General features: G+C 38.1%; 1 protein-coding gene across 1 annotated transcript; it reads left to right on the top strand.

Annotated features, from left to right (window-relative positions):
* The first annotated feature begins 1,812 nt into the window (after positions 1-1,812).
* Positions 1,813-26,229, top strand: npepps (aminopeptidase puromycin sensitive). Its single transcript, XM_017716623.2, has 23 exons — positions 1,813-2,171; positions 4,193-4,277; positions 5,268-5,345; positions 7,284-7,405; positions 7,971-8,078; positions 9,919-10,119; positions 10,443-10,539; positions 10,636-10,669; positions 11,309-11,423; positions 11,783-11,947; positions 12,250-12,354; positions 12,669-12,729; positions 13,538-13,647; positions 14,151-14,214; positions 16,568-16,707; positions 16,874-17,008; positions 17,745-17,964; positions 18,379-18,521; positions 18,759-18,815; positions 18,996-19,103; positions 21,422-21,577; positions 22,394-22,441; positions 23,332-26,229. Exons 1-23 carry the CDS (start codon positions 1,881-1,883, stop codon positions 23,476-23,478), a joined length of 2,790 nt encoding a protein of 929 aa, XP_017572112.1. The 5' UTR covers positions 1,813-1,880; the 3' UTR covers positions 23,479-26,229.
* The last annotated feature ends 1,249 nt before the right edge of the window (positions 26,230-27,478 follow it).

The following is a 27,478-nucleotide window of genomic DNA, read 5'->3' as shown; positions in this document are numbered from 1 at the left end:
TACAACACTCTGGTTGCTTCAGTGTAATTAGGCTTTAACCAAATGCTTTTTTTTATTTCTGCAGTATGACTTCTGATGATCATGATCAGTAATGTTATCATGTTTCTATCAGCACATTTTCACAAAGGCTCAAATAAGAATGTGCAGGGTATAAGAACATATGACTGTTCCTCTCATTCCTCTACTTACCTGTCTTTTGGCTTTACATTACTCTCTTTGTGATAAATAGAAAACAAATAAATAAATACAATAAAATAATATGAATAAAAAAATTTATAAAAGGTGAACATTTTGTAAAATAGCATTTTACAGATTTTTTGTACATTTTTGTAAAATATGTCTTTGTATGGTGTTAAATATGTCATGCATTGATCTTAGACATAAACAGCTAAGATAATGTCAAACAAAGGACATTAGCTTTAACCAAAGACTTAAAGGGCCCATGTCATCTATTCAAGTCTGTTCAAATTTCCTGCAAAATTGCACTTTGGAATTATTGTATTAATTGAATGTATTATTATTTATTGTGTGTGTAGTAAAACATTTACATTACTTACATTTACTTATTACATTAAATGGTTATGAATAGACTGCCTGGTGGCTGAGACATTGTTTTACAATAGTTTTTTAAAAGTTTTGAAAAAAATACAAAATATATTTTTTTCCTTTTATGGCTGAGATACATGAAGGGTACATAATTATTTTACAACGTTTTACAATACATATTAAAAATTCCCACACATTTAGGTTCACTGGTGATTTTGGATCGTTAATAAAACGGCTGTATTTGTGCTGTAGCCATTGTGACTCCTGGTATCTATCACCCCCACTATAAACACATCAGTAAAAAACAGTACATTTCTCTATAATGAACCATTTCACATGAAACGTCTCTAAATTATTTTTTTACATGTCATTGATCAACCTATGCAGACTTTTTGAAAAAAAAAAACTGTGGAATTAGCCAAAGACTTCATAATTAGATTTTAAATTAAGCAATGTGTGTTAAAGCAAGGAAAACAGTAGTATGAGTAGAGTACTACAGTAATGTGGTCATCCAGGCCTGCAAATGAACAACACTAAATGTTACACAATTTGCTGCATCATTTGCAAATACGATAAGATCTGAAATTATTGTGGTTAATCATTAATGATGTGCTAACGCAGTCTTAAACAAAACATGCCCCCACAGTCGAGCATGCTTTTTTTCTGCGCAACCTGATTTAAAGCAATAAAAATAATTATATGAACCTGACCCAGTTTCAGCGTAAAACTGTTTCTAGGAATAATCTGATTAATTCACCCTCAGAGTGGTCAATAGCACTACCTTCAGTGAAAATTCAGTGAAAATTATAGGAGAAAGTAGAACATTAAATTTTCTCACATTTTTATTTTATAATATATTCATGTACACAATTGTATGTATGCAGTATGCTTCAAATCAATGTGCAATACAAAATGAGGAAATAGTTGGCAAATAATTGTCTGCAATAAAATTGTAAAATTGCAGTTCATGCATTCACTTCTCTATTCTTTAGGCATTTTTTTTTCATTTTCAAAACAGTGCGCAATACAAAGCTCATTCATAAATAATGAAATGCAGATAAAGATGTACAATGAAAACAGAGAACAACAGAAAACTGCTATTGGTTAAAATAATTCACAATTAAACAACTGTTTAAGAGTCCGTGGTTCTTCAGTGTTGGCTGAAGCAGAAATATTGTATTGACAGGCGTTCACTTCTCTCACTTACGGGGCCCCTCTGCGCAATGACGTAATTTAGAGACGGGAGCGCGCACGCACACACGTTCGGCTATTTCAGTCCATTGCAAGTGAGAGGGGAGGACGGGCGCGAGTTAGCGACACATCCCACGGGTTTTATGTTGCTGCTTTTGAGCCGTCAAGTGTCTCTGTCACTCGTTCGACAAGTCACACACCGAAGTCTGATTTCGCTGTCAAAGACTGTTTTTTTGAAGCTACGAGCAACTACACTCAGCATTAGACGTTGTACGGTTTCAGTTAACGCTACAAGCCAGCATTTAGTCACCATGCCTGAGAGGAGGCCCTTCGTACGGTTGCCCACTGACGTCTACCCCGTAAACTACGGGCTGTGTTTGAAGCCCGACCTCATCGACTTCACCTTCGAGGGCAAACTGGAGGCAGCCGTAGAGGTAGGCTGACTGTAACGTGTTTTAATGCAGCTGCATTTATGAATGTAAACAACGTTACAAGGCAATACACGTTCACGTTGGTTAACCGTTAGTTGCAGTTACTGCTGCTAAGCTAACTAGCCCAACGGCTATGTTAGCTATTCAGCTAGCTAACTGCCTTAGCGTTGAGGCTAATAGCCAGTTTGCCTGAAACCTTCAGTACAGCAAGAAAGAGTGAAACAGATGGATAGCAAGTTAACAAACGAATGGGATAACTACTCTAGCTTTAAGGTGTCACTCAGAGTGGTTTGCTATCTGAGCTAGCGAGCGAGGTCATGACGGCAGCTGCCATTTCAACATAACATAAGGTTTTCCGTCCCTTGATGTCGGGACATTAACTACAGCATGAAGGTTTATGGTAGGTCTTGCGACGGCGCACGTCAAGCAGAATGCACTGCTGGGTTGTTTTCTTGGATACCATTCAGGACACTTCTGTGGAATAACAGTGTTAACTACGTTAGCCTTCGTGCAAAGCAAGTAGCTACGATGATTTTTCCTATGAGACTTACTTGCTAGGTAACTGTCGAGCCTCACCTACTAGGGAGACAGCCGTAGTTTTGTAGTGCACAACCGAGAGAAAATGACTAGACTCTATTTGTGGCTGATGTATCCTCAAATCTCTGGAGGGTGTCTTATTTATTTTTTCTTTCTTTCTTACTTCACATTCTGTAATTTTCAGTCCCTAATTACCGCTAAAATGTAGGACAGTGATTGGATGAAATGTTCTTTTGATGGGTTTTGACACATGGTTCACAACAAATAACGTTTTAATTTGCTGGAATCTTACGTCTGCATAGTTATAAAACACTTGATACTAAATAACAAATCATACGTTAAATGAAATGACTTTTTTGTCGTTCACACTTTATTAAACTCCCTTTTTACTGCCTTCTTAGCTTTCTATTTTTGCTCTCTTCGACCCCAGTTACAGAGTTACATTTGGATGAGAAATATTTTCAAGCAAGTAGACAAGGACGTCTCTATTGTGCTGATGCTTTGTAGCACTTTGGGGTCTGGGTTCTAGCTCTTCTTATGTTGCAAAGGATATTTTGTATAAGAATTTTTTGTAGGCCACCTTAATAACCTGTTAAGTCGCTTTGCGCCTCATGGTAATGTAACCCCGTTGTGAAATCTTTCTGCTAGCTCAATATGGCCTCTGTGCCAAGTCTTATTGGAGCATGAGAATTAACTACATCCCCTACGATGCTACAAGTTTGACCGGCACCCTCAATCATAAGTGCGCTACATTCGGACAGTGTGGAGGCTAAGTGTGGCACTCCCTTACCCATCTATGGCCAGACATCACATGAGCAAATTTTTTAATTGCAACCAAGTCACATCCAGCTACAACAAGCATCAATTGCTCTCTAAAGCTGTACATCATCTGAGCTCGCTGTTTACAAGAGGTACAGCAACAGCTGATGCTTTTCCCATAATAGGTAATTCTGATGTACTTCAGGTGTGATAAATCACTCTTTGAGGATGAAAAATAGAATGTGTCCACAGCTAGGCCTATAGGACATGTTGGTTGTTCCAAGGAAAGAAAAGCTCACTACTGACTGGCAACTTTGTGCTCAGTATGCAGTCGTGTTTTGCTTGTTTAAAGCCACTATTGTGCACTTTAGAGTTTTAGAGAAAAAAATAGACTGAGTTTGTTGACCAGATAAAATTGGGAGGGGGAAAGTCAATCTAAATCACATTTTGGCAAAATGAATGCATTCCTTCGTTCTGGGTTATCAGATCAGTGTTTACTGAAAGAACAGACAGTCTCCTGAGAATGTTTTCAGGGAATATAAACCACACTAGTTCATTATGTTTGTATTTATTTTGTCAAAGGCCATGTGCATAAAACATAAAGCTAAAAAGAGCAAATAAATTTGCACCAGCATTTGCTCACTAGCTAATTTCCAGTCTGCAGTCCCTTATTTGTAGACCTGTTTATATTTTATGGTAAAGGTTATGTGTTTTGTTGTTATTTCCAGGTTAGACAAGGGACAAACCAGATAGTGATGAACTGTGCTGATATAGATATTATCACTGCATCTTTTGCACCAGAAGGGGGGGAAGGTGAGTGTGTAATTCTGGTTTTAGTGCATGACCTTGCACATGTTAAAGGGCCTGTATCCCATAATTGTCCTGCTTTTTATTTTTTCCACTTAGGGCCACTTATAACAATTTGTGTAGTTTTTTTTAATGTGCAAAAACAGCTGGAATTAATTTTTACATGACCATTTTCCAATCTCTCCCTATCCCTTAGAATTAAACTAGGTTTTTTTTGTCTGTTTATAGACTGATATATGTAAATGCAATTCATTCTGATTGGCTGCCCCATATTGTGTTACATTTAAAAAGAAGTTCTAGCTAAAACTATTCCTTTAATTTCAGCATGAATGGGTGGAGCTAAACTGCTGTAGGTTGAATAGGTGTATATTTTTAGATGTGCTGGTTTGTGACATGTGCCCTTTAAGTGTATTTTATTTTATTTTTTGTATGTGTAAAACTCATTGTGGGTTTTTAAACAATTTGCATTGTGCTTGCCTTTGTGTTTGAGGGCTCAGTGATATATACATAACTGGTAACTACATACCTAGGATAATTGTTTAGTTTGAAGGTGTGCAGTATGTCATTGTTAATCATTATCACCATATTGGCTTTGCAGTAGTGATATCACAGAAGGCAAAATGCAAATGAGACTGTCACAAGTCACCCTTTTTCATTACATGCTGTGAGCATCATGAGCAAACCTCAGATGTTCTAGATGAGTTTCTTTGCGTGAATCGAGGCAGTCACATAATCCAGCAAGAATACTTTTTGGTCAAAGTAACACAGGTTCATCATTAACTATGTCACATCAATGATTCATTAATGTGTTTTTATTTTGTTTTCTGCATACTGCAGTCACAACACTTTGCAGTATAACTGTACTACAGTATTTCATCCATGTTTCTTATATATTGCCATATTCTTAGATGTGATTTACAGATGAATTTGCACAGTTTTCTGTTGATAATAGCTTTTATAATAACATTCATAACCCATTTTTTTTTGTTCACTTAGAAATTAACGCTACGGGATTCAACTATCAGAATGAGGATGAGAAGGTCACTTTGTCATTCCCCAGTGCTCTTCAGAAAGGTAAACACCACAGCAACACCAGCAGGCTCTATTACAGGCTCAGCTGGGGCAATGCAAACAGTCGCTGTGTGTGATCAGTTGCTATAGTTATTCTTTCAACAGCTTGGAATGTGTTTAATCACCTTGCTGTCAAAAGATAAATGTGGGTCATGTGTATCTATCACACAAGTAACTTCTTCCTTGATTTTTCATATAGTATGTACCTAATTACAGAAGTGTTAGTTTGACTTTTTACAGTAGTAAAAATGTATTATGGGTTCACAGTACTAATCTAGTTGGCTAAATTTTAAAGGAATAATATTATTATTATTATTATTATTATTATTATCATTATTATTATTATTATTATTATTATTATTATTATTATTATTTAAAAATCCAAACATCACATGCATTTGATTTAACATATTTATTTGGCAGTATCCTTGAACACTACTTTCAAAGACTTTATTTACTTTTTGGACAGAACATTTTCTTTATTTATTTTGTGAAATGAAACTTGAGCTTGACTTTTGTGAATCACTATTACATGATTGTTGGCTACTAATCTTAAAAAATCATAAAAACTGTGCATGTCACTCCATTTAGAATGACAAGGTGGTTTGGCATTGTCTTGCTAAAACAAACAAGGTAATTGCTGAAAATTATGTTGTATGAAGGCCAACATATGTTGCCAAAATCTATATATATCATTCAGCATTAATGGTGCCTTCACAGATGTGCATGTCACCCCTGTCATGTGCACTGATGCATTTCCAAACCATCATGGATGCTGTAGCTTTTGAACTGTGTGCTGATAACAAGCCTGATGTAAACACTAACGTTGCCCAGGTAATGCTGTGTCCATGATTTCCAAAAACAAGACAAATTTTTGATTTGTCGGACCACAGAACAGTATTCCCCTTCAACTCAGTCCATCTTTAATGAGCTCAGGCATAGAGAAGGTGGCGCCATATCTGGGTCTTGTTTATATGTGGTTTCTTCTTTGCACAGTAGAGTCATTTAAAGATGCAGTGATGAATTGTGTGTGGTTTTTAGAAGTGTTCCTGAGCCCATGCAGAGATTTCCACTACAGAATCATGTCAATTTTTAATGCAGTGCCACCTAAGGGGCCAAAGATTGTAGCTAACCAGTACTGGTTCTCAGCCATGTTCTTTACATATAGAGGTTTCTTTTAATGTTATGTAGCATAGATGATATCCCCAAGTCTTTTTACGTTGAGAAACGTTATTCTTGAATTGTTGCACTATTGAATCGTGCAGAGTGCTGTACTCCTCTGTATTTTGAGTTCTGAAAGCCTCTCTGGAATGCTCTTTTTCTATCCAGTGATGTTACTGACTTGTTGCCAAATTATTTTCTGGTGTGGGTTTTTTTTTTTTTTTTTTTTTTGCATTTCACAAATTTACTAATCTTTTGTTGCTCTCATTCCATTTCTTTGGTACCTGTTGCTGCCATTAAATTCAAAATGAGCGAATATTGGATCAGCTACAGTCTCTAACTGCTCTGTATGGCCGAAAGGTCAAAAAGCAGTAATAATTGTCAGTTGCAACATTTGATGTTGTCTCTGTACTATTTAAAAAAAATATATAGTTTAAATGATTTGCACATCATTGCATTTTGTTTTCATTTACATTTTGCACAGCGTCCCAACGTTGTGCTTGGCATTAATAAAAGGAAAGGGAACCTCAAGGGCTTAAGAGTGGGGGGTGAGACATGAAAATGCAGTGATGATTGTTTGCAGCACCACCCACATATAATACAACAATTCATTTTATTTGTGGATGAATGTGTTCATCTTGTATTTTGGAGTCAGCAGTGGTAACCGTTTGATCATATCAAACTGTTATACTCTTAACAACCCTGCCTGAATTTAAACTAACCAGAATTATATTTTACTTACACCTTACTAAAGACAAATGTTTTCTACCTGATTTTTAGGGTTGGGTACATTGAAGATTGACTTCGTTGGAGAGTTGAATGACAAAATGAAAGGATTCTACAGAAGTAAATATGCAACTCCTTCAGGAGAAATCCGCTACGCTGCTGTCACACAGTTTGAGGTAATTCCACAAACAGATTGTTTGTTTGTCTTCCTGAGCATGTAGATCCTTCATTCATTGTCTGTATATTCAGAGATCTGTCACAGTGCTCTTAAAAACCTCATGCGGATTGACAAATATTGTAATAATAGAAGTTGTTTATTAGGTAATGAGAAACTAGCTTCTCTTTGAACGAACAGTGAATGTTGGTTTAAAGGAAAAAGTGACAGAAGAAATTTCCGGGCACCTTTTCACCACTCATTGCATTGTGTAGATAGTTATTTCTCTTTTTGTCATTACATTTGTGTTTGACCTACATTGTTCAGTTTAGCTTTTGTATGTTTGTGATGACCAGTTTTTGTTTTACTGTTGGTGTTTGAGTGTTTTTAGTGTGTCTGTTTGACTGGCGACGCATACATGTAGGTTTGAAACTCTGATTTGTTTCTGTGGGATTCTTTATGTCTATGCATGTGCACATAAATCTGTCTGAACCCTTGTCACATGACTAGCTCTCTGTGACCTCTCTCTTTTGCTCCTCCATTTCTCTTTCACTGACCCCCTCCTTTTTCTCTTTCTCTGCCCTCAGGCCACGGATGCTCGCCGAGCTTTCCCCTGCTGGGATGAGCCAGCTATCAAAGCCACCTTTGACATCACCCTCATTGTCCCCAAGGACCGAGTAGCCTTGTCAAATATGGTATGTGTCAAACCTCTCTCTGCCCTTGTGGAAACACTAGACCCCAAACAGCTTGATTCACATTACTCAGCGCAAGCTTTGTGTTCCCTAGCAGACTGTGTGTGAACGTGTGTTATGTAACACAGGCTCAGAGGCATTGTAGTTCCTCCAGCTGATGCAGGCCAGCTGTCACTCTGTAGTGCTGAGGACGTCTTTAATGTCCTCTTTGTGTCGTGGAGCAGAACGGTAATTGTTTAAAGCCTAGATTTAGGTCTGTTTCTTCAACAGTGGAATTTAAATTCATACTTTCTGCCTGTTTTGAGAATTAAGGGAATGTTTGAAATCATGGTAGAAAAGGGGCCTAGCAAATTAACCATATGGAATCAACTAGTAATTGCCATTTTCATTTTGGATTTATGATAAAATATTTTGTTAATAATGATAAATAATATTGAGTGTCTAACTCTAAGAAATTGTGAAAATTCCACATAAGTGTTTTTAAATGCTGTTAATAGCAGAAGCTTCTGAATATTAAACAAACAAACGGATACTAACAACAAATACTAGAGTAGTTGAATTATTCAGGGGCATTTTATACACATCAAGGCAAACATAGAAGTAATTTGAACAATAATTGATTTAATCTAAACAGGTTATAATAATCACCAGATAGTAATATTGTCATTACATGCAGGCTATTTTGTTTTACTCTCAAGCCAGTCTAATTTCTATTTTTCAGTTGACCCATTTGATGTTAGCAGTGTGAGGTTTTTTGTTAGTTTTTGTAGTGACTTGATTGTTTGCAGTAACAATGGCATATAATATAGCAGTTCATTTTATGTATGAATAAATATATTGATCCTTTCAGGTCAAGATCAGAGGGTGTGGTGACTTGCAAAATCCTTTGTTAGTGTGATACTGGCATGTTATGTTGGGGTGGGGGTGTGCTTGTGGTTTAACGAGCAAAATATTTAATATTGGGATTGTATTTTGGCTCTGGTTATTTCAGAGCCTCCATTTGTAATGTATGTAAAGCCTCATTTCCTTGTTCTAAGTCAATAGATCTTGATTTAGAGTTGAGAGATGTTGGGAGTGTAATGGCAGCGCAGCTCTGGTTTCACTACTGTTTTGAAGAAAGGATGCTAATTGCAGCAGCTAATGTAAAAGAGATGCAGACATATCAAGAAGCTGATGTTTCAAAATGTGCTCTATCCAATTAAGCAAGTTAAAGGGAACCTTGACTCTTAAGGTGTGTGTGTGTGTGTGTGTGTGTGTGTGTGTGTGTGTGTGTGTGTGTGTGCGCGTGTGCACGCCTTAAAGGGTTCTCATACAGCATTAATCCACTAGTCTAGTTCTAGAAGTCCACTTCTAACATTTTTGTGTGCTGGTTTGTGAAAAACGATATGACCTTAGTTCTGACTGGCTGCGCTGTGTTGTAGCACTTTCAAAAAACAGCCTGGGCTGAAACACTCCACATTTCCGTATCAGATGGTAGACGGAGAGTCTGATATCTACGCTAAACTGACCACAGTTATCATGATAGGCAATTAGAATGGAACTGACAATCTATCTGGATGTCTAGTTGCCTGCTCTCTATGCTATGAGTCTTTTGTAGAAATGGATTGTGGATGGATGGATTGTGAATTTTACCGGACAATCTTCAATAGTTATTCACTTATTTTTGTTTGGTTTATATGACATATTTTAATAGTATTTGTACATATGTAGTATGTGCACCATACTTAGGCTTACATCTTAACAGTCAGGGTTCCCTTTTAGGAGCTGTTTCATACTACACTGTGAAGGAAATAGAAACTACTCACGATAATCTGATGCTCATAATGCTGTTTCCACACTTCAGAATGTCATTGATCGAAAGCCATATCCAGAGGATGACAGTCTGGTGGAGGTGAAGTTCGCCACTACACCCATCATGTCCACGTATCTGGTGGCAATTGTAATTGGTGAATATGATTTTGTTGAGGGCCAGACGTCTGATGGCGTGACAGTCCGCGTGTACACACCTGTGGGAAAAGCAGAGCAAGGGAAGTTTGCACTGGAGGTGAGGAACATTTTTTATTTTTTATTTTTAATCCATTTGCCCTGAGTGTTATAAAGTTATAGTGTTATAAAGAGAGGCTGCATTTTAAATCGTCTAAAAGCCACTGGAACATGAGCCCTCTGAGACAACACACGCTCACATATATTGCCAAAGTCATAATTTGAATTTAGCATGACCGAAACAAATAAAGCAGAGCTGCTGCTTATTGGCTGCCTGCTGGCTGCCATTCTTGCAACTCTTTGTAACAATTTCATGCTGAAACACTAGCTGTGTGTTCTATCAGTGTCAAATTAATGTGAAATCTTACATCTCTGTTCCTTTAGGTGGCTACAAAGACTTTACCTTTCTACAAAGACTATTTCAGTGTTCCTTATCCGTTGCCTAAAATTGATCTAATAGCGATTGCTGATTTTGCTGCTGGTATGTATTAAAATTTCCTCTAGAATAAATTTCTGATAAAGTGTTCCCATTAAGTCTGATAATATGGGGTCACATTTTAATGCTCTGTCTGTTCAGGTGCCATGGAAAACTGGGGCCTTGTTACTTACAGGTACAATTAAACACTAATAATACATTTAATACATATTGATTGTTCAGTACAATCAGATGCACAAATTTAAGGCTATAAATGTACAAAAGTTTGGGCTCCCCTTGTGAAATTACATGCTGACAAGTGAAAATAAGTACACATGCTCTAAAGGCAAAACACATACAACAAACTTCGGCATATTAATAAAATCATAATTGCTATTTATTTGCTAAACTTTACATATTTTGGCGGGGGGGGGGGGGGGGGGGGCATAAAATGTAGCCTGTGCAAAGCATATGGCATATTTTATTGTATACTTGTTATTCTTTGTATATTTTCCAACATGTTAAATTCAGCATTGAATTGCAATTGTATGCTAAAATAAAAAATCCCAAATTTATGGTTGTTTCCTGTAGAGAGCAAATTAAGTCATGTGCAAAAGTTTGAACAGCTCTAATCAAATGACATGCTTTGGTGTGTGTGTGTGTGTGTGTGTGTGTGTGTGTGTGTGTGTGTGTTTTTCCTGACATGCAGCTGTAGTGCTTTGTCATATTAAATATTTATGCTTAAAACACAATTTATAGATTGCTTTATTCCTTTTTGAGCTAAAGTTTCATAGTATTCCGCACATTCTGCCCTCACATCAAATGTTTGTTTTAGGGAGACTGCTCTGCTGATCGACCCAAAGAACTCGTGTGCGTCCTCGCGTCAGTGGGTAGCCCTGGTAGTGGGGCATGAGCTGGCACACCAGTGGTTTGGGAATTTGGTTACTATGGTGAGTGTGTGAACTTGTTGAACCCATGCAAGCTGATTGATTGATTTATTTATTTATTGATTAATTAATTAATTAATTAATTAATTAAATTGTGTGAGCATGTGTACACTTACAATAGTATTATTAACTTAGTGGTCCTTGAATTTAAAAAAATCTCTACTGATTCAGTTTTAGTAGCAATTGTAATTTTCATAATGATGCAAATCAGTGAAGTCATTGAGTCGGGTTTTTGGTCATGTTATGGTTTTTATTTTTACAGTAGTTTACTGCAGTAGCCCTGCTGTGAGTGTGAACTTGCTGATTTGTATTTGTAGAAAGAAATGGCATCCATATACTGAAAGAGTTATTCTGCACTGCAGGAGTGGTGGACCCATTTGTGGCTTAATGAGGGTTTTGCATCATGGATCGAGTACCTCTGTGTGGACCACTGTTTCCCTGAGTATGACATCTGGACACAGTTTGTGTCTGCTGACTACACTAGGGCTCTGGATCTCGATGCTCTTGATAATAGCCACCCCATTGAGGTGTGCAAAAGCTTTCATTTTTACTTGTCTCTGCACCCAAAATACTTCTATTCCTTATTTTAACCTTTCTTTATTGTTTATTTACATATGTCTACAAATCTTTCTCAGTTACATTGTTCAGGTAAACCTATCCAAAAAATCTCTGTTTAGGAAGTATAAAGTTTCATGTTGTTTAATTCAGACCTGCACAGCTATGAAGTCTATTTCTGTCTGAAGTGTCAGTTACTGCGTTTGCATTCCAGGCCTAGGTTTAGCTTACTGAAATATGAGTTAGTATTTCACTGTGTGTGTTTGTGTAACAGGTTAATGTAGGACACCCCTCAGAGGTAGATGAAATCTTTGATGCCATATCTTACAGCAAAGGCGCCTCCGTTATACGCATGCTGCACAACTACATAGGAGATGAGGTAAGAGCATGGCCTAAGCATAAGCGGGACACACCATAAATATAGGAATCCCTTACTCTGAGCACTGAAACTGGCAGTGTTAAGATTAATAAGAGGCTATATCCATGTGTATCCTCTACCAGGTTGGATGAATACTACTCTAGCTGACCTACTTATTACTCAGCCAGTAATCTGCAGGGCTATGTTGGTTGTCCTTGGAATGTAATGGCACCAGACTGCATTAAAATTTTATACTCTTAATTTGATCTGACATGTATCTGTTGCATTGAACACCTCAATGTTTCTGGGTAAAATGTTGCTTTTTATCTTTTTAGGATTTTAGGAAGGGAATGAATGCTTACCTTTTAAAGTTTCAGCACAAAAATGCATCAACAGGTGAGTGTTTGTTTACATTTTTAAAATTGTGCTTTATTTACAAGTCTAAAGGTCTTCCTCCAAGTCATTTCACATGGTCAGAAATGCATAACTGTAGAACTGTCTAAAAGTCTATTTGAGTTGGATTCATTTTATCAGAAGATTTAAACAGGACTGCTCATTTTAGAATGTCATTTTCTTTAGTATTAAACATTGCACATTCATGCTGGGTTAGAGGGATAATGACTTAAATCACAATGCAGGTAACATGAATCCAGCTTGAATAGGGCTTACAGTTGATCAGTTCTATTTCTCCTGCTTAATTGTAACAGCTTCAAACTTGTTGTTCACTTTTACAAACCAAAGTATAAGTTACATTTGAGTGGAATTTGGAATGGAAGAATATTTTAATTTTGTACTCTGGATTTTATGTAAAATTGGTTTGATTGAAAACATGCTATGGTGTGACTGTCTTTTCCTGCTTGCATGACAAAACAAAAAAAAAGCTAGGAATGTAATGCATGTTGGATTATGTAATAGCAATCTTGTCGTGTGCAACCTTCGACATAGGGTCTACAGGTGTGTGCTTCTTTTCTTATTAAAGTGGTACATTGTTCTATGAGGATCTTGCTTGTAGTGTGGACAGTCATAAAGTGAATCTCTATTTAGCCCTTCTCTGTCTCTTCATTCAAGCCTTACTTTGTGTGACTCACTCACTCACTCACTCACTCACTCACTCACTCACTCACTCACTCACTCACTCACTCACTCACTCACTCACTCACTCACTCACTCGTTGCTCTTGTAACCACTGTTTGTGTCCTTTTAGAGGACCTATGGGACTGTTTGGAGCAGGCTAGTGGGAAGCCCATTGCCGCAGTAATGAACTCTTGGACCAAACAGATGGGGTTCCCCATTATTGTAGTGGACCAAGAACAGGTATGGTGGTTTCCAGTCTACTCTTTGGGGCTCAGATGTGTTGGCACCTGAAGCAGGCTGAACCACTATATTGCACTATGAAAGTGATTGACCAGGGGAGAAAAATAGCAGTCACAGACCTTATAAGCCAAGACCATTAACTTGGACTTAACTACGATATACTGAGAAGCTAACATATGTTGAACATTTCTTTAAAGTGCAGTCCAGATTTTCAGAACAAAGTGCCATAGAATTTTAAAAACTACTGGAAAAGATTTACATTTACTTCAAGATCATGTTTATAAAAAAAAAAAAAACAACCCTCAATTTCATTATGAAGTTTTCAGATAACGGCTTTAAATTATATTTTGGGTGTTTTGAGTCAGAGTGAAGTACAATAGTTGAAATATTAGCATTTCAGAATAGATAAAAAATGAGAACATGTGCATCAGGCATCAATAGAATATTAATAGTATATTAAAAACAAAACAATTTTCTGATGATTAATTCTATGGTCTTTTTAGCAAGGAGATGATAGAGTACTGAAGATATCTCAGAGGAAGTTCTGTGCTAGTGGACCACACAATGGTAAGGTACCCTGAGGGTTGAATATGAAGCTAAATTCTGCATGTTATGTTGGTCTTTATTCCTTAATATTTGAAGGAAACGTTTGAAATTTCAGAATACATTTGATCAATACATGAGTTGTACTGTTTTATAAGCCATTTCTGGGAGCAGTGAATTGAAAATCAGCAGGTTCAGACAAGTGTCTTATGCAAGCACGGTGTTCATTTTCAAATGGTGCTTTAGTATTATCAGACACCATCTGCACAGGCGCAGTTTACTTCTCACTCACTATAATGTTCTGAGCATACACCACCAAAACTGCACAGAGCTTTTTCCCTATGCCAGTAATGCCTAGTTCACACTACAAGATTTTAGCCTGGTTTTTCAGTCGCTGACTGTTTTTTGTAGCTCGCCGACAGAAACCTGTGGTTGGAGGCGCTCGCTCAGTCGTGTAGTGTGAACGGCTGAAAGACGCTCGCCGAGCCGTCGCCGAGTGGTCACCGACTAATCGCGGACACCTGGCAAATATCTAGCATGTTTCATATCTAGCCCAGTCGGCGACTGTGAGTCAACAGCAGGGTCTAGCTACAGCCAATGAGAACCGCGTCACCGTTGAAGATCTCTCTGCGTGCCAGTAGTGGAGTACACAAACAGAATAATGGCTACAAGAGGTTCTCGTTCTACTTGGACACAAGAAATGGAGGAACAGTTGATAGAGCTTTGGCAAGAGTCACTACAAGTCTCACTACAAATCAGCGCAGTGACAACTCGCGTTGCTTGTTTTTTGACGTCCATTTTGGAAATGATCTATTTTCTACGTATCTTCTAGCAATACCAGTTCTCACGAGAGATTAGTTTTCATGTGTTCTCATGTTTTTGGACAGCAGCCAGGTGAGTTGGCGATTCTCCAGGGTGAAAGTCGTTTAATTCGTGAGCCCGTGTCGCCGATGAGGCATGTAGTGTGAAAGCCACAACAACTGAAAGACTCGTGATTACACCACAACCAGTCATGTAGTGTGAACGGCACAAAAACCTGACAACTGAAAAAGTCGTGTAGTGTGAACCAGGCATAAGTTTGCCTAAGACTCTGGTTCTCTAAGACTGTCATGGACACGAGTGTTCCCTTTAATTTAACAATTTCTGTGGTCAATGTTAGGTTTTATATCATTGACATTTCTAGTCTAGTCCACTGAATGCTGGCAAAGTCTGCAAAAAAACAAGTACTCGGTGATGTGAGGTTTTTTTTTTTTTCTTTTTCTTTTCTGCACTGTGGGTTGCTTCAGTATTTCCCTGCATTTTGACATAAGTCTTATTGGTCAGATCAGAAGGGATTGTTGGGATTGATTGAAGTCTGTAGTTATTAATAAATCTTGTTGAAGGAGGATTCATTTTGTTATTGTACACTGGCAGTGAAAAACTGCTCACATGCACGTCATAAACATGTTTAGCAGCATTTTTTGATCAGTGTTACGATATGCATTTTAATATAATTTTTTTTTGTTGATAGTTTTTGACTCTGTCTGTCCACTTAAAGGAGATAAACCACACCAAATGATAGCTATCAACAAAACCATGCAATATGATGCACTGTTCAGTGTGTGACATTCAGGCATGAGTTACAACCTATTTAGATCTTGTGGGGCTGCATTGTGAAAAGTGTGAGAATCGGTTTCCTTTAAATTTATTTAAAACAAAAAAAAACCCTGAAAAATATTACAAAGCAGTGTGAGGTTGTACTGGAGAAAGACTCTTTATGTGTAAAGCTCATTTGCATCCTTTCTCCTCTTCTGTCTCTAATCATGCATGCAGTTGAGATTTTTTTTTTTTTTTTTTTTTTAAGTACTGATGGTATCCACGATATGCTCCAAAAAAATTGTGATATACTGTGACATAGCATATTATTATAACGATAAATGTAGTCTTCATTGTAGAGAGCATCTTGGTTTTCCTCTTTTAGGAGGAAATGTGCCTAGGTCCGCTGTTTTTTGTCTTTTGTATTTTACATACAGTTTATAACTTAAACTTAAATTTGGTGCAGGCTGTTTTTTGCAGCATAGCGTGCGCACACACATGACTTTGACTAACCCAAATGGCCGGTTCTGACACAAAAGATTCATGCAAAGGGTGTGCAGGACAAGACTGGGGAAAAAAATCAACAGTGCAGATGAAAAACATAAAATCCCATTAAAAGCAAAATATACTGCAGCTGATTCATATTTTGTCACTACTGACATTTTTATAACGACCATTAAGGTATCTGTGTGGTAAATGAAGGAAAAACTTGGCATATGTATGTGGCTGATCTGTGATAAATGAGGCAAAAAAAGAAATCTCCCACAGCTGAGGCACTCTCGTATAAATGTTTGTATGATAGGGGAGGATTGTCCTAGCTGGATGATCCCCATTAGCATCTGTACCAGTGAAGACCCCAGCTGCTCCAAGATAAAGGTTCTTTTGGACCAGCCTGAAAGTGCTGTCACCATCCCCAACCTTGGACCAGACAAGTGGGTCAAGGTTAGCTCTCTCGCTTCCTTTGTAGATGTGTATTAATGTTCATATGGTACAATTTGTTGATGTGGTACATTTCTTCATAGATTTATTTTCTTGAGTTTCTAATCTAGAGTTGTTTTGATTTGAGAGCCCACATTTGGCTTTCTCTAAGACACTGTTCTCTTTGTAGATAAATCCAGGTACAATAGGCTTCTACAGGATCCAGTACAGCTCTGCCATGCTGGAGAGTTTGCTGCCAGGCATCAGAGACCTCACCTTGCTTCCCGTGGACCGCCTGGGCCTTCAGAACGACCTATTCTCCCTGGTGAGACAAACATGCAAGCTGCATTATAACATATCCATTAGCTTGCTGACGCTCTTTCTATCTCACTTGGCATGACTTACTGCTTTAGTAATATTGCCTTGATAATTTTCTGCATCATTAAACATTGATCATTCTTAATGGTGTCATGCATTTTCTGCTATTCAGTTTTCTAAGTTGAAATAACTTGAAGTAACCTGGACTAAATAAGATAAAATGCTTATTCTGGTGTAATAGTTTAAATACAATATAAATAATAATCAGTGTTTTGAGATGACTGTCAATGAAAACAAATAAGAACAAAAATATTAAAGGCTATTAAAATTGCTCTCCAAGGCATTGTCTTTTTCCCCGTAATCTCCTAGTTTTGAGATGGGGTTTTTTTTTTTTTTTTTTCTTATACTTGGAGGCGTTTTACCTTTCATAATAATAGCTAGCTAAAAATAGCTAGATGGCTAACTATCTTGTTGTACTGGTTTGTGCAGTTATGAGTTATAAGCAGGCAAACTGCCCCTACCCCTTGTATAGTGAGTAAAAGGTGCACATAGTGTACTGAAATAACAGCTTAATAAATATAAAGCTTCACTGCAAATACTGATGCACTAAGTAAACTAAATATACTAATAATTTATCAAAAATACCTCACATCTGCCTGATCAGTAATGTTAAATTAAATATTTCATTTTGATAGTTATAGTTATTGTGCTATATCCTAGACCCATCTTTCTCTTTCTTTCAGTCTCGTGCTGGTATGATCAGCACAGTGGAGGTTCTGAAGTTGATGGAGGCATTTGAGAATGAGCCTAACTACACTGTGTGGAGTGACCTGAGCTGTAACCTGGGTGTGCTCTCCTCTCTGCTGTCCTACACTGACTTCCATGAGGAGATCCAGGAGTTCATCAGAAACCTCTTCACTCCCATTGGCCTAAAGCTGGGCTGGGACAGCAAACCTGGGGAAGGTAAGTAGAGATGGTGCCTTTTCAGATCTCCTCAGGCATGTTTTTTATTTTTGTCTGGAGAAACATGCAACTGAAAAGCATTCCTTTAGCCTGCACAGTGCACTTCACATCTTTAAACTGTGAGTTTAGATGTAAAGGGGAAAAAAAAAACAAATAATGCTGGTTGCCTTCAAACACCGTCACGTCGTCCACAGCTGACCAATGTATTTGGAGGGGCCTACATGGAAGGAAAATGTGTTTTGGCTGTTTTTTGTACACGGTGAACTGTGTTTATGCTTTTTATTGTGTTTTATATTAGCTTTTACTTTCCCAGTAGCGTTTTGTCTTTATATTACGTCTACTACTGTGTTTACATTCCATGGTATTCTTGTATCTTTCTGTTCATGTATCCCTTTGTAATGCTGTCTTGGGCAGGACACTTGGATGCTCTGCTGCGGGGATTGGTTTTGGGGAAGCTGGGCAAGGCGGGACACAAGGCCACGCTGGACGAGGCTCGGAGGAGATTTAAACAGCATGTGGAAGGCAAGCAGATCCTCCCTGCAGACCTCAGGAGTCCAGTAAGACCTGCCCAGCCAAACACATTTAGACCCTTTTCTTATAGACCACAACTTAATGAGTTGTGGGCATGTTGAACAGCTTGCTCATTTATTTGTAGCTATCCCCCCTCAGATTATATTTGGCAGCCAGTAAAGAACTGAATAGTTCTTCCAAATTCAATCTCAAATCAAACACATTGTATGAAAAGTAATATTTGAAGGAGATGCATTGTACAGGGGTTTTCTGTGTTATCCCAGGTCTACCTGACAGTTCTGAAGCATGGGGACAGCTCAACGCTGGACACAATGTTGAAGGTAAATTAATCTGTAAAACATGATGTTTGCCACATCTATGTTGCTGACTCCAAACCTGACTGTAGAGAATAATCCCTTCAGGCAGGTGCAATACAAATGTTCTTATAAATTGAAGTACTTTAGCTTGATCTACACATTATATAGTAAGTATGCATTATGTGCTGTTTTCAATCTTTGTAGCTCCATAAGCAAGCGGACATGCAGGAAGAAAAGAATCGTATAGAGAGAGTTCTGGGAGCAATCTCAGCTCCTGAGCTCATCCAGAGAGTGCTAACCTTTGCCCTTTCGGTATGTATGTGTAAGTGTTTTTAAACACAGACACAGAAACACTCACCAACATGCACACTCCCACAAGGTCAACAAAACCATTGTTTGTGGTTATGCAGTTTTATGAGCAGCAATGAGGGAAAGGAAGACATGTTATAATTACCACAAGAAACCAAGCTCACTTAAATGTGGTTTTTCAGAACAAAGAGGAAATATAAAGTAACTACAAATCTTAGGATAACGCCTGAAAAATGTGCTCCAGTGTTCGCTTGAAAACGAAACAAAATGCCATGTTGTATGGCGCTTCTACATTGAATCATTTGATTCTCATTTGATTGACTCATTATTGTGAAATCTTAAGCAATTATTTTATTCATGACCTAAACTTTGACATGCATTTTAATATTGAATTTGCACATAAAGTGCCTATATTTGTAAACCTTTAGAATTTCCCCACTTAACCTTCATTGCAGCCTCTTGAACAGTGTTACTCACGCAATGTCTGGCACTCATTTTTTGAATACTTTTGAAGTTTATGCCAGCCAGCTAACTTCCTTTTTCCATTTGAATTTTGTTAAAGATGGCAATTTTGTGTGTGTGTGTGTGTGTGTAATATAAATATTTTGTTACATTGTTCCATTAATTTGTGATATCCATAGTACCTGTCGCTGTTAGTAAACTCAGTGGGGGAAGGTTGCAATTTTGCTTTAGCACCAAAATTTCAGTTTTATGTCAACATGAAGCTAGGGATGGTCTATGATCAGCTCGCTTTCCCACACTGGATTTTATGCAACTTACAGAAAGTCTTGCTTAAATGCAGATATTTGATGTATATAACAGTCAATTAATGTAACGTTCTTTGTAATATATTACAGTGACCACTTCACAAACTATAATCATGAATCCTGTCTTTGAATATAACTGAAAGAAAATGTTAGCTGGCTGGCTCAAGCAACTTGTCCAAAGATGAGTACTAGACAGGTTAGCTACCTTAGTGTAACTGCTGATTAAGTAAAATGAAGTTTACTGCTGCCTGAAACATCCCATATATTCAGATATCCGTTGACATGTTTTAGACTGGTTTAGTTTGATTTTTACACTGGCATGCGGCAGTGAACGTGTTATAACCAGAGCTGTTTATAATAGTTGCTAGTTGACTAATGTACATTAACTGGCCACTTCATTAAGTACACCTTGTTGTATGTACACTCATTGTCTGTTTCATCAGGTCTATATAGGTGCAGTTGTAAAAGTTCCTCAGTTACAGACTGTAGTCCATCAGTTTTTCTGCATACTTTGTTCGTGCTCTTTCACCCCACAGGACCCCTACAGAGCCTGTGTTATTTGTGGTATAATTTTCTGCACTGCAGTGACACTGACATGGCATGTTGGTGTGTGTTGCGCTGGTATGAGTGGATCAGACACTGCAGTGCTGCTGGAGTTTTTAAACCTCAGTGATACTGCTGGACTAAGAATAGTCCACCAGTGTTTAAAAACTCCAGCAGCACTGTTGTATCTGATGCACTTACACCAGCACAACCTGCACTTACACTACCACCACCTCCATGTCAGTGCCATTATAGTGCCGAGAATGATCCACCACCCAAACCATACCTGCTCTGTGGTGGTCCAGTAGGAGTCCTGACCATTGCAGTGTTTCCACTGTATAAATATTATTGCCACTGCTGCTTCAGAATTTTTTGAAATGTCATTGAGTCGCTATTACAAAACTCTGCAGGGGGCTTTTGATTTTAAATTATGGCTACAGAACGTGGAGACAGCCATCCAGGGGTTTCTATGTCTATGTACCTGGTGAAAGGGAGAGAGTAATAAGGTGAAGAGATGACCGAAGAGAGACCTGTTGATTACTTTTAACTAAGTTAGATAAATAGATTTTACAGTTTAAAGAACATTTGCCGTGTAACGTTCTCTTATTGCTTGTGAATACTTAAACACTTTTTTTAGTCTAGATAAACCTTCCATACTGCAGTGCTGATAGAGTCTTCACTTTTTTCTTTACGTAGAATATATAAATGTATAAATTTGTTGGACGTTTTGCCTGCATTTTCCAGTGTGGGAACCCGAACTGAATCCGACTTGAGCCAACCACATATTTGAGTGATGTCTGAGACCAATGTCATGTTCATACAAGTATGGCAAGCACTAGTGTGGAGCAGACAGCATCATCATCCCACAGCAATGGTTAAAAATCAGTGTTCAGAAGCTACAGAATGTGCTGCTTTAGGCATTCCAAGATCCATATTTGTCTTTATGTATGGGCAGAGCATTTGAATTGCTGGGCTATATTTTCCCTGTAACTCTGCTGTATGTCCCTGCAGGATGAGGTGCGTCCCCAAGACACTGTGTCAGTTATTGGGGGCGTGGCCGGTAGCAGCAAGCAAGGCCGCAAAGCAGCATGGAAGTTCGTCAAAGACAATTGGGAGGAGCTTCATAACCGTTACCAGGGTGGATTCCTCATATCACGGCTCATCAAGGTGGGAGGGCCTTAGCACTATAATCAGAGCCTTTATGCACTACACTGGTGCATAGATTGCTTTGAGTAACCAGTAAGCAGTCACTACAAAATGAATGGAAAGGTTTGAATTCATAAGTAGCATGAAATTTTATCATTCAGGTTACTGAATACACCTGTAAATATCAGGACTTGTCCTCCTGCTGAATATGGAATCTTCTCTTACCTCCTTTTTTCATCAGAATGCAATTTACTTCCTTTTTGTAACTTGGCCAGGGGAGCCTTTACGGGAAAACAAGCTTTAATGTCATGGCGACCGCTATTCAGCTGAAACTGTACAGCTGTCTGAAGGATCTCATCTATTCAGATATCAGTTTGCATGCATGTTTTGGAATGCTATGTGCACTAATACTTTTTTGCAGAAATATGCTTCTTACACTGGCATACAGCAGTCAATACTGTGTCTGCATTTAGGGTTCTAATGACAACAGTACAAAGAGATTTTTTTTTTTGGCATCCAGTCATATACAAAACACAGTTTGGGTGAACCATGTCAAATTACATGTATTGCTGAATTGAAGTGGAAATAAGCACACATTCTCTACAAAGAACACACTTCTCACACAGTAATGCACGGTCATGGTTTATTTGCTGACTTTAATGTATTGGGGAAATAATATGTGGCCTGTGCAAAACTTATTTACATTTTGTTTAGTTTTTTCCACATATGTTGAAACTGGAAATTGTACATTCAATTTTTAAATATTATATATATATTTTTTTTTTTTTTTTTATTTTAAAATGTATATATATTTTTCCTTGTATGTTTCCCCTTTAGCTAACTGTTGATGGATTTGCAATTGACAAAATGGCTGCAGAAGTGAAGGTAAGCCACATAACTGTGCTAATGAAGTGTTGAAGTGTTACAAATGGTTTGGAGAAAACGGTGGAGTCCCCCCCGCCCCCCCCCCCCAAGATATTCGCCACTGTTATGATTGCAGTTTTGAAAGTGGTGACTATCTCTGAATTAATTTTTTTTTTTTTTTTTCTGGTTTGTCACTTGAAAAATGAATGCAGTGTGCTAGATTGCCATTTAGTCGTGATTGTTTTGTTACCTACACAGTGTTGGTTGTTCAATTGCTCCTTATTGGTCTCTCATGTACAGGTTAACCCAATAACACTTAAACCCACTTTAAAGTTCCAGGGAACAAAAAGTAAAATAAAGTTTAAAATGATTAAAATTAATGTCAAAAACCCACTAAAGTTTAAATGAGAAAACTAGTATTATATATAGATATAGATATATATCAAACCTAACTATGAACTGTCTTGGTATGGTCCTAATATTTTACTAAGCTCCTGTGTTTCACAGCCCTCAGTCTGACACTTTCAGCCTGCAACACCACTGAATCAGAACTAAACACAGCAGTGTGAGTGTAGTAGGAATAAATGAGTAAAACAAGACAACAGGTTGTGCTGTAAACCCCTCTTTGTTCAATTTTGATATCAAAATTGTAGTTTGCAAGTTGAGAATTATTCTTCCAAATTGCCTTTTAGATATGACTGCGATCGGTCTTTCCGTCCTGTGTTCAATGCATATTATTTGAATGTCAGTGCTTTTAGTCAGTCCATGGTTATGAATGACGCATCAAGTCAGTAACTGGATTTGAAACAGTCAGATTTCTTTACTCCAGTACATTAATAGGTAACGCTAATCCTCGTTTCCATCTTTTTTTTTTTTTTTTTTTTTTTTTTTACCCCCATGTGACATTACAGAGTTTCTTTGAGAGTCACCATGCACCAGCAGCTGAGCGTACTGTCCAGCAGTGCTGCGAGAACATTCTTCTGAATGCAGCGTGGCTGAAACGGGATGCCGAAGACATCCACCAGTATTTAGTGCAGCGCAAGGTGCCCCCTGTCTGACCCTTGACCTCTGACCCTGGCCTCTCCTGACCTGCTCACTCACTCACTCAGATCTCCCAGCAAATCATCGCTGCCTCTGCCCCTCCGCCGACCAGAGAGCGAGAGTATCCAGAAACCAAACGGGCTTTGTTTTTCTATATCCAGTGACAATAAAATGATTACAGCACCGCAGCTCCATCTTGAGAATTACCCAAGAGAAATCTACATTGAGACGGAAGAACCTAAACTGTCAGAAGCGTGATGAGGTATGCCGTACCCTGTTCTGCCTGCTGGAGGAGTTGCTTTATGCGCAAAGATGTGAATGGAAATGGCCAAAATGCCAGATTTGGATTTTTTTTTTTTTCTTTCTTTTTTTGTCTTTTCTTTTTAAAGATGGTAACGCATGCAAATACTTTCTACAGTTAGCTCTCAATCAGTACAGTTCTCTGCCAGACATTTCCGTATGCACATTTACACAGTATTACGATAACTGTGAACTGTTTTGCTCTTACACCTTTCTCTTTAATAAGAGGCATGCTTGCAACCTTTGATATCACTGATTTAAAGTCTATTTTTTTTTCCATGTATGTTTTCTGTGCAAACAGTAATCGACGACTTCTGCCGTGTCATCCGTGATGATGGCCATAGCCAGTTTTACCTAGAATCACCCTGAGATGTGGCTTGGCAGAATGGGGTTAAAGGTCATGGTGGTGTGGTTGTAGAATGGACATTTTAATGGCAACGGCACTGATTCCCCCAATGCTGAATGGTTAAACCAGACCAAACGGCGTAAGCATGGTACTGTATGTATATTGTATAATGCAAGTATTCTTTGCTGAGACCTTCAGCTAATTTGAATTGCGTCATGCATTTCTTTCTGTGAAACCATCCCCTCTTCCGCAGCACACTCCCAATGGCCTGTCCCTCTCAAGCAACGACACCACGGCAAGATTTATAGCAGAGAAAGTCATTTAGGATACCCCTGCATCTGCCACATCAAAACTGAGTTGTAAAAAAAAACATACATTTTATAAAGTGTATATTCAACAATTATTTTAATGTGAAAGTCACAGCTGAAATAGAATAAACATACTTGGGCCTTTTGGAATCTATCAACTCAGTCTAGATCAAGTCATGGCCTTCCTGAAGCTTTGAAGTGATGAAGCTGGTGATTTACTCTGCAATTGTGCTCTGAGGCCTTAAATCGGTAAAACTGGTTCGCAATAATGATTATTCAGACCAGATTGGTTATTGTACTTAAACATGCAGGTAAATGTCAATCAGATGTTACAGATACACATAGGCTTGTTGAGCGAGTATGTCTATTAAAAATATATCCAATGTGGCTCATAACTTTTACAGGAGATCAAGCTGTCCAACTCTTTTCCCGAAACATTTGATGTGCTTTTGTTTAAGCATACAATTGGTGTTCATTAAAGATTAAAAGAAATGGAGAAAAAGCCTACTCTCAAGTAGTAAAACGATTTTATGTGTCAGATGTGAATGCGCATGCTTACTTTTTATTTTCCAATAATGCTAAAACTGAACTGATCGTTTTAGTCTATATTACTATTAATTGCTTATGCAAGAAGCAAACTGTAAATAAATGTCAGCATGTAGCTGAAGTCATTCTATATTGTAAGTAGAGTCAAATGATGATTAGCTGCAGTCACGTGCCTGTCCCAGAGATGGCCTTCAAATAATGAGCTGTTCAGTTACACGTACCACTATTGAATTAAATTATTCACCCCAGTGATAAATTCATCAGTGTTTAACCGGTCATTCAGAACGTACTTTTTTTTCTTTCTTTTTTTTTTTAAAGTCTTGTTTACATGTTTTTATGTCCACAAGACTTTCTGGGCCATGTGAGACCTTCGTCAGTGTGCCGATGAGATTTCAGTGTAAGCACTAAACACTTGAGCTTACATAGCTGGGTGTACAGTAAATATTGATGGTTTCCTATGGGTTTAATGCGAGAGTGCGGCACCTCTTTTTCTGTTTTATTTTTGAACAGTAGCCTCTGCTCAGTGTTTTGGTATTTGATTCATGAAAGGCATTTTTTAAACAAATGGTGCAGTTGGAAATGTAGGGTTGCATTGCCCTCTAGCAAAAACTGCTTAAACTCAGTAGGCATAGTAGGCCTTGCAAGTCACTGTGCACCGAGTTGAGTCTCCCAGTTCTCTAGTGCTGGTTTCTGATGGAACAACTTTGCTCTTCATTATTCCATGTATGCAATACAGACTACTGATTAATTTATTATTGCTGCCCATTAGTCTATTAGTGACCTTTTAGCTCTTCAGTAGTATGGTAGTGCAGGTGTTTATACTGTGAAATAATGTGAACAAAAGCAGTTTAATATTGTCACTTTTCACGTTGGGAGTGTCTAAGGCGTTATCAGCTCAACCCTTTGTTTTCTTTCTTGTGGCCAACGGAACATCTGTTTATTAACTCTTACTCATATTTCAAAATGTATATCATTCATAGCCGAATATGGCAACTTGTCATATTAGTGGTGTGAATATTTAAGAAAACGTGTTTTAAGAAATAAGATGGCCCCTAATATTTCTCAGGCAAGAGAAGTGGAAAAAGCAATGTTTAAAATGTATTTAATTTCAGAGAACTGGGTTAAATTACCTGGACGCAGGGTATACTTATGAAAAAGGGTTGTGTTATGCAAGCATGCACCAAAAAAATCTGAATGATTGACTGATGATACTGTCAGAGCTTCCTTTGGTGGGGGAAAGAAAACATGATTAAAAAAAATTGGGATTATGTTTTGGTAGCTTTTTTTTTAAAATAAAAAATCTACAATTTATCCTTTTAGCAATGGTCCTGTAGCAGTGCCTGTCCTAGTCCAAAGTCAGCCTCCTGCCCTTTGATGTTTTGTCAGTTATATTGGCCAAGAATTGCCTACTTTGACAGGAAGGGATCATTAGACTGAACTGTGAAATACCCAACCACAAACCGCTGTTTGTGTGTGTTGTGTAGGGTTAAGTGTTATATTTTTGAATGCTTTTAAAAATCTAATTTACTCACAGTTTAGTCATTGTCAATTCCACACGCTAGGTATTCCCAGTCACCCTAATGCTGCTAACCCAACATCAGACAGCTCAGGGCACTTAGTGGAGAATGCTGACAGCCAATTCTGTGACGTCAGGTAACATCCCTACATTGGTAGCAGTATAATGCTGAGTGATGGAGGGGAGCCGCCCTCCCACCCAGAGAGAGCGAGGTCAGTTATGCTATTATTGACCGCCGGCCACTGACGGCTGAGGCATTGCTGGGAATGAAGCATGCAGTCTAGAACAATGTTTTCAATCGTATTGGCAATTTTGGGGGTAAGTTTTCATTCTGTCAAAGCAGAAGCACAACTGTGTGAAGACTGAGACTAAATAAACACGCGGAATCAAATGTGCTTCTCCCTGTTTGTAAAGAAAACCCATAGTTAGGTTGGACACCCATGGCAAACGCAGCCGTATAATGGCATTGTTGAGCTATTTAATGATGCGCTGTCAGAAAATGAGTTCTGTCTCTCTCTGTTTCTCCCATATCTTCCCTCAGACATATAACAGCAGTGTTAAAATGTTTTATGCTGTTCTGTGCTCAGGAAATCCGGTCCTCTACATAAAGATCTTTAAGCATTTACAAACTATAATTTTGCTCAAAGGCTCCATATTAATCCTTCCATTTTTGGACTCGCTCTGGTGCGCCCTCTAGCGTAGCAACACTCAAGCTAAGCTAAGCTCTCTTCTTAGAATTTTACACGCTCCGTTTCGGTTGAGTCGGTTTAAATAAAAAATGAAACAGTACGGATACGTCACCTGTGTATCTAATACCTAGTCAAGTGGTAAGCTAGTCTGTAATGTTACTCTGGGTCTTACAGAATCGGTTTTTTTTAAACAGAGGTAATGAAAAAGTCCAGAGTTTGCTGGGGAAAATGTGAAGTTTGTGCTGTGGTAAAACTTTTGAGACAAATACCTTTTTGTAACCAGTTCTGAGATAAATGGTCATTTGTGAAAGT

The sequence above is a fragment of the Pygocentrus nattereri genome, chromosome 15, assembly GCF_015220715.1.
Source record: "Pygocentrus nattereri isolate fPygNat1 chromosome 15, fPygNat1.pri, whole genome shotgun sequence".
Lineage (NCBI taxonomy): Eukaryota > Metazoa > Chordata > Actinopteri > Characiformes > Serrasalmidae > Pygocentrus > Pygocentrus nattereri.
Note: the sequence above shows the minus strand (reverse complement) of the source record. Positions and strands in the feature narration are given on the sequence as shown.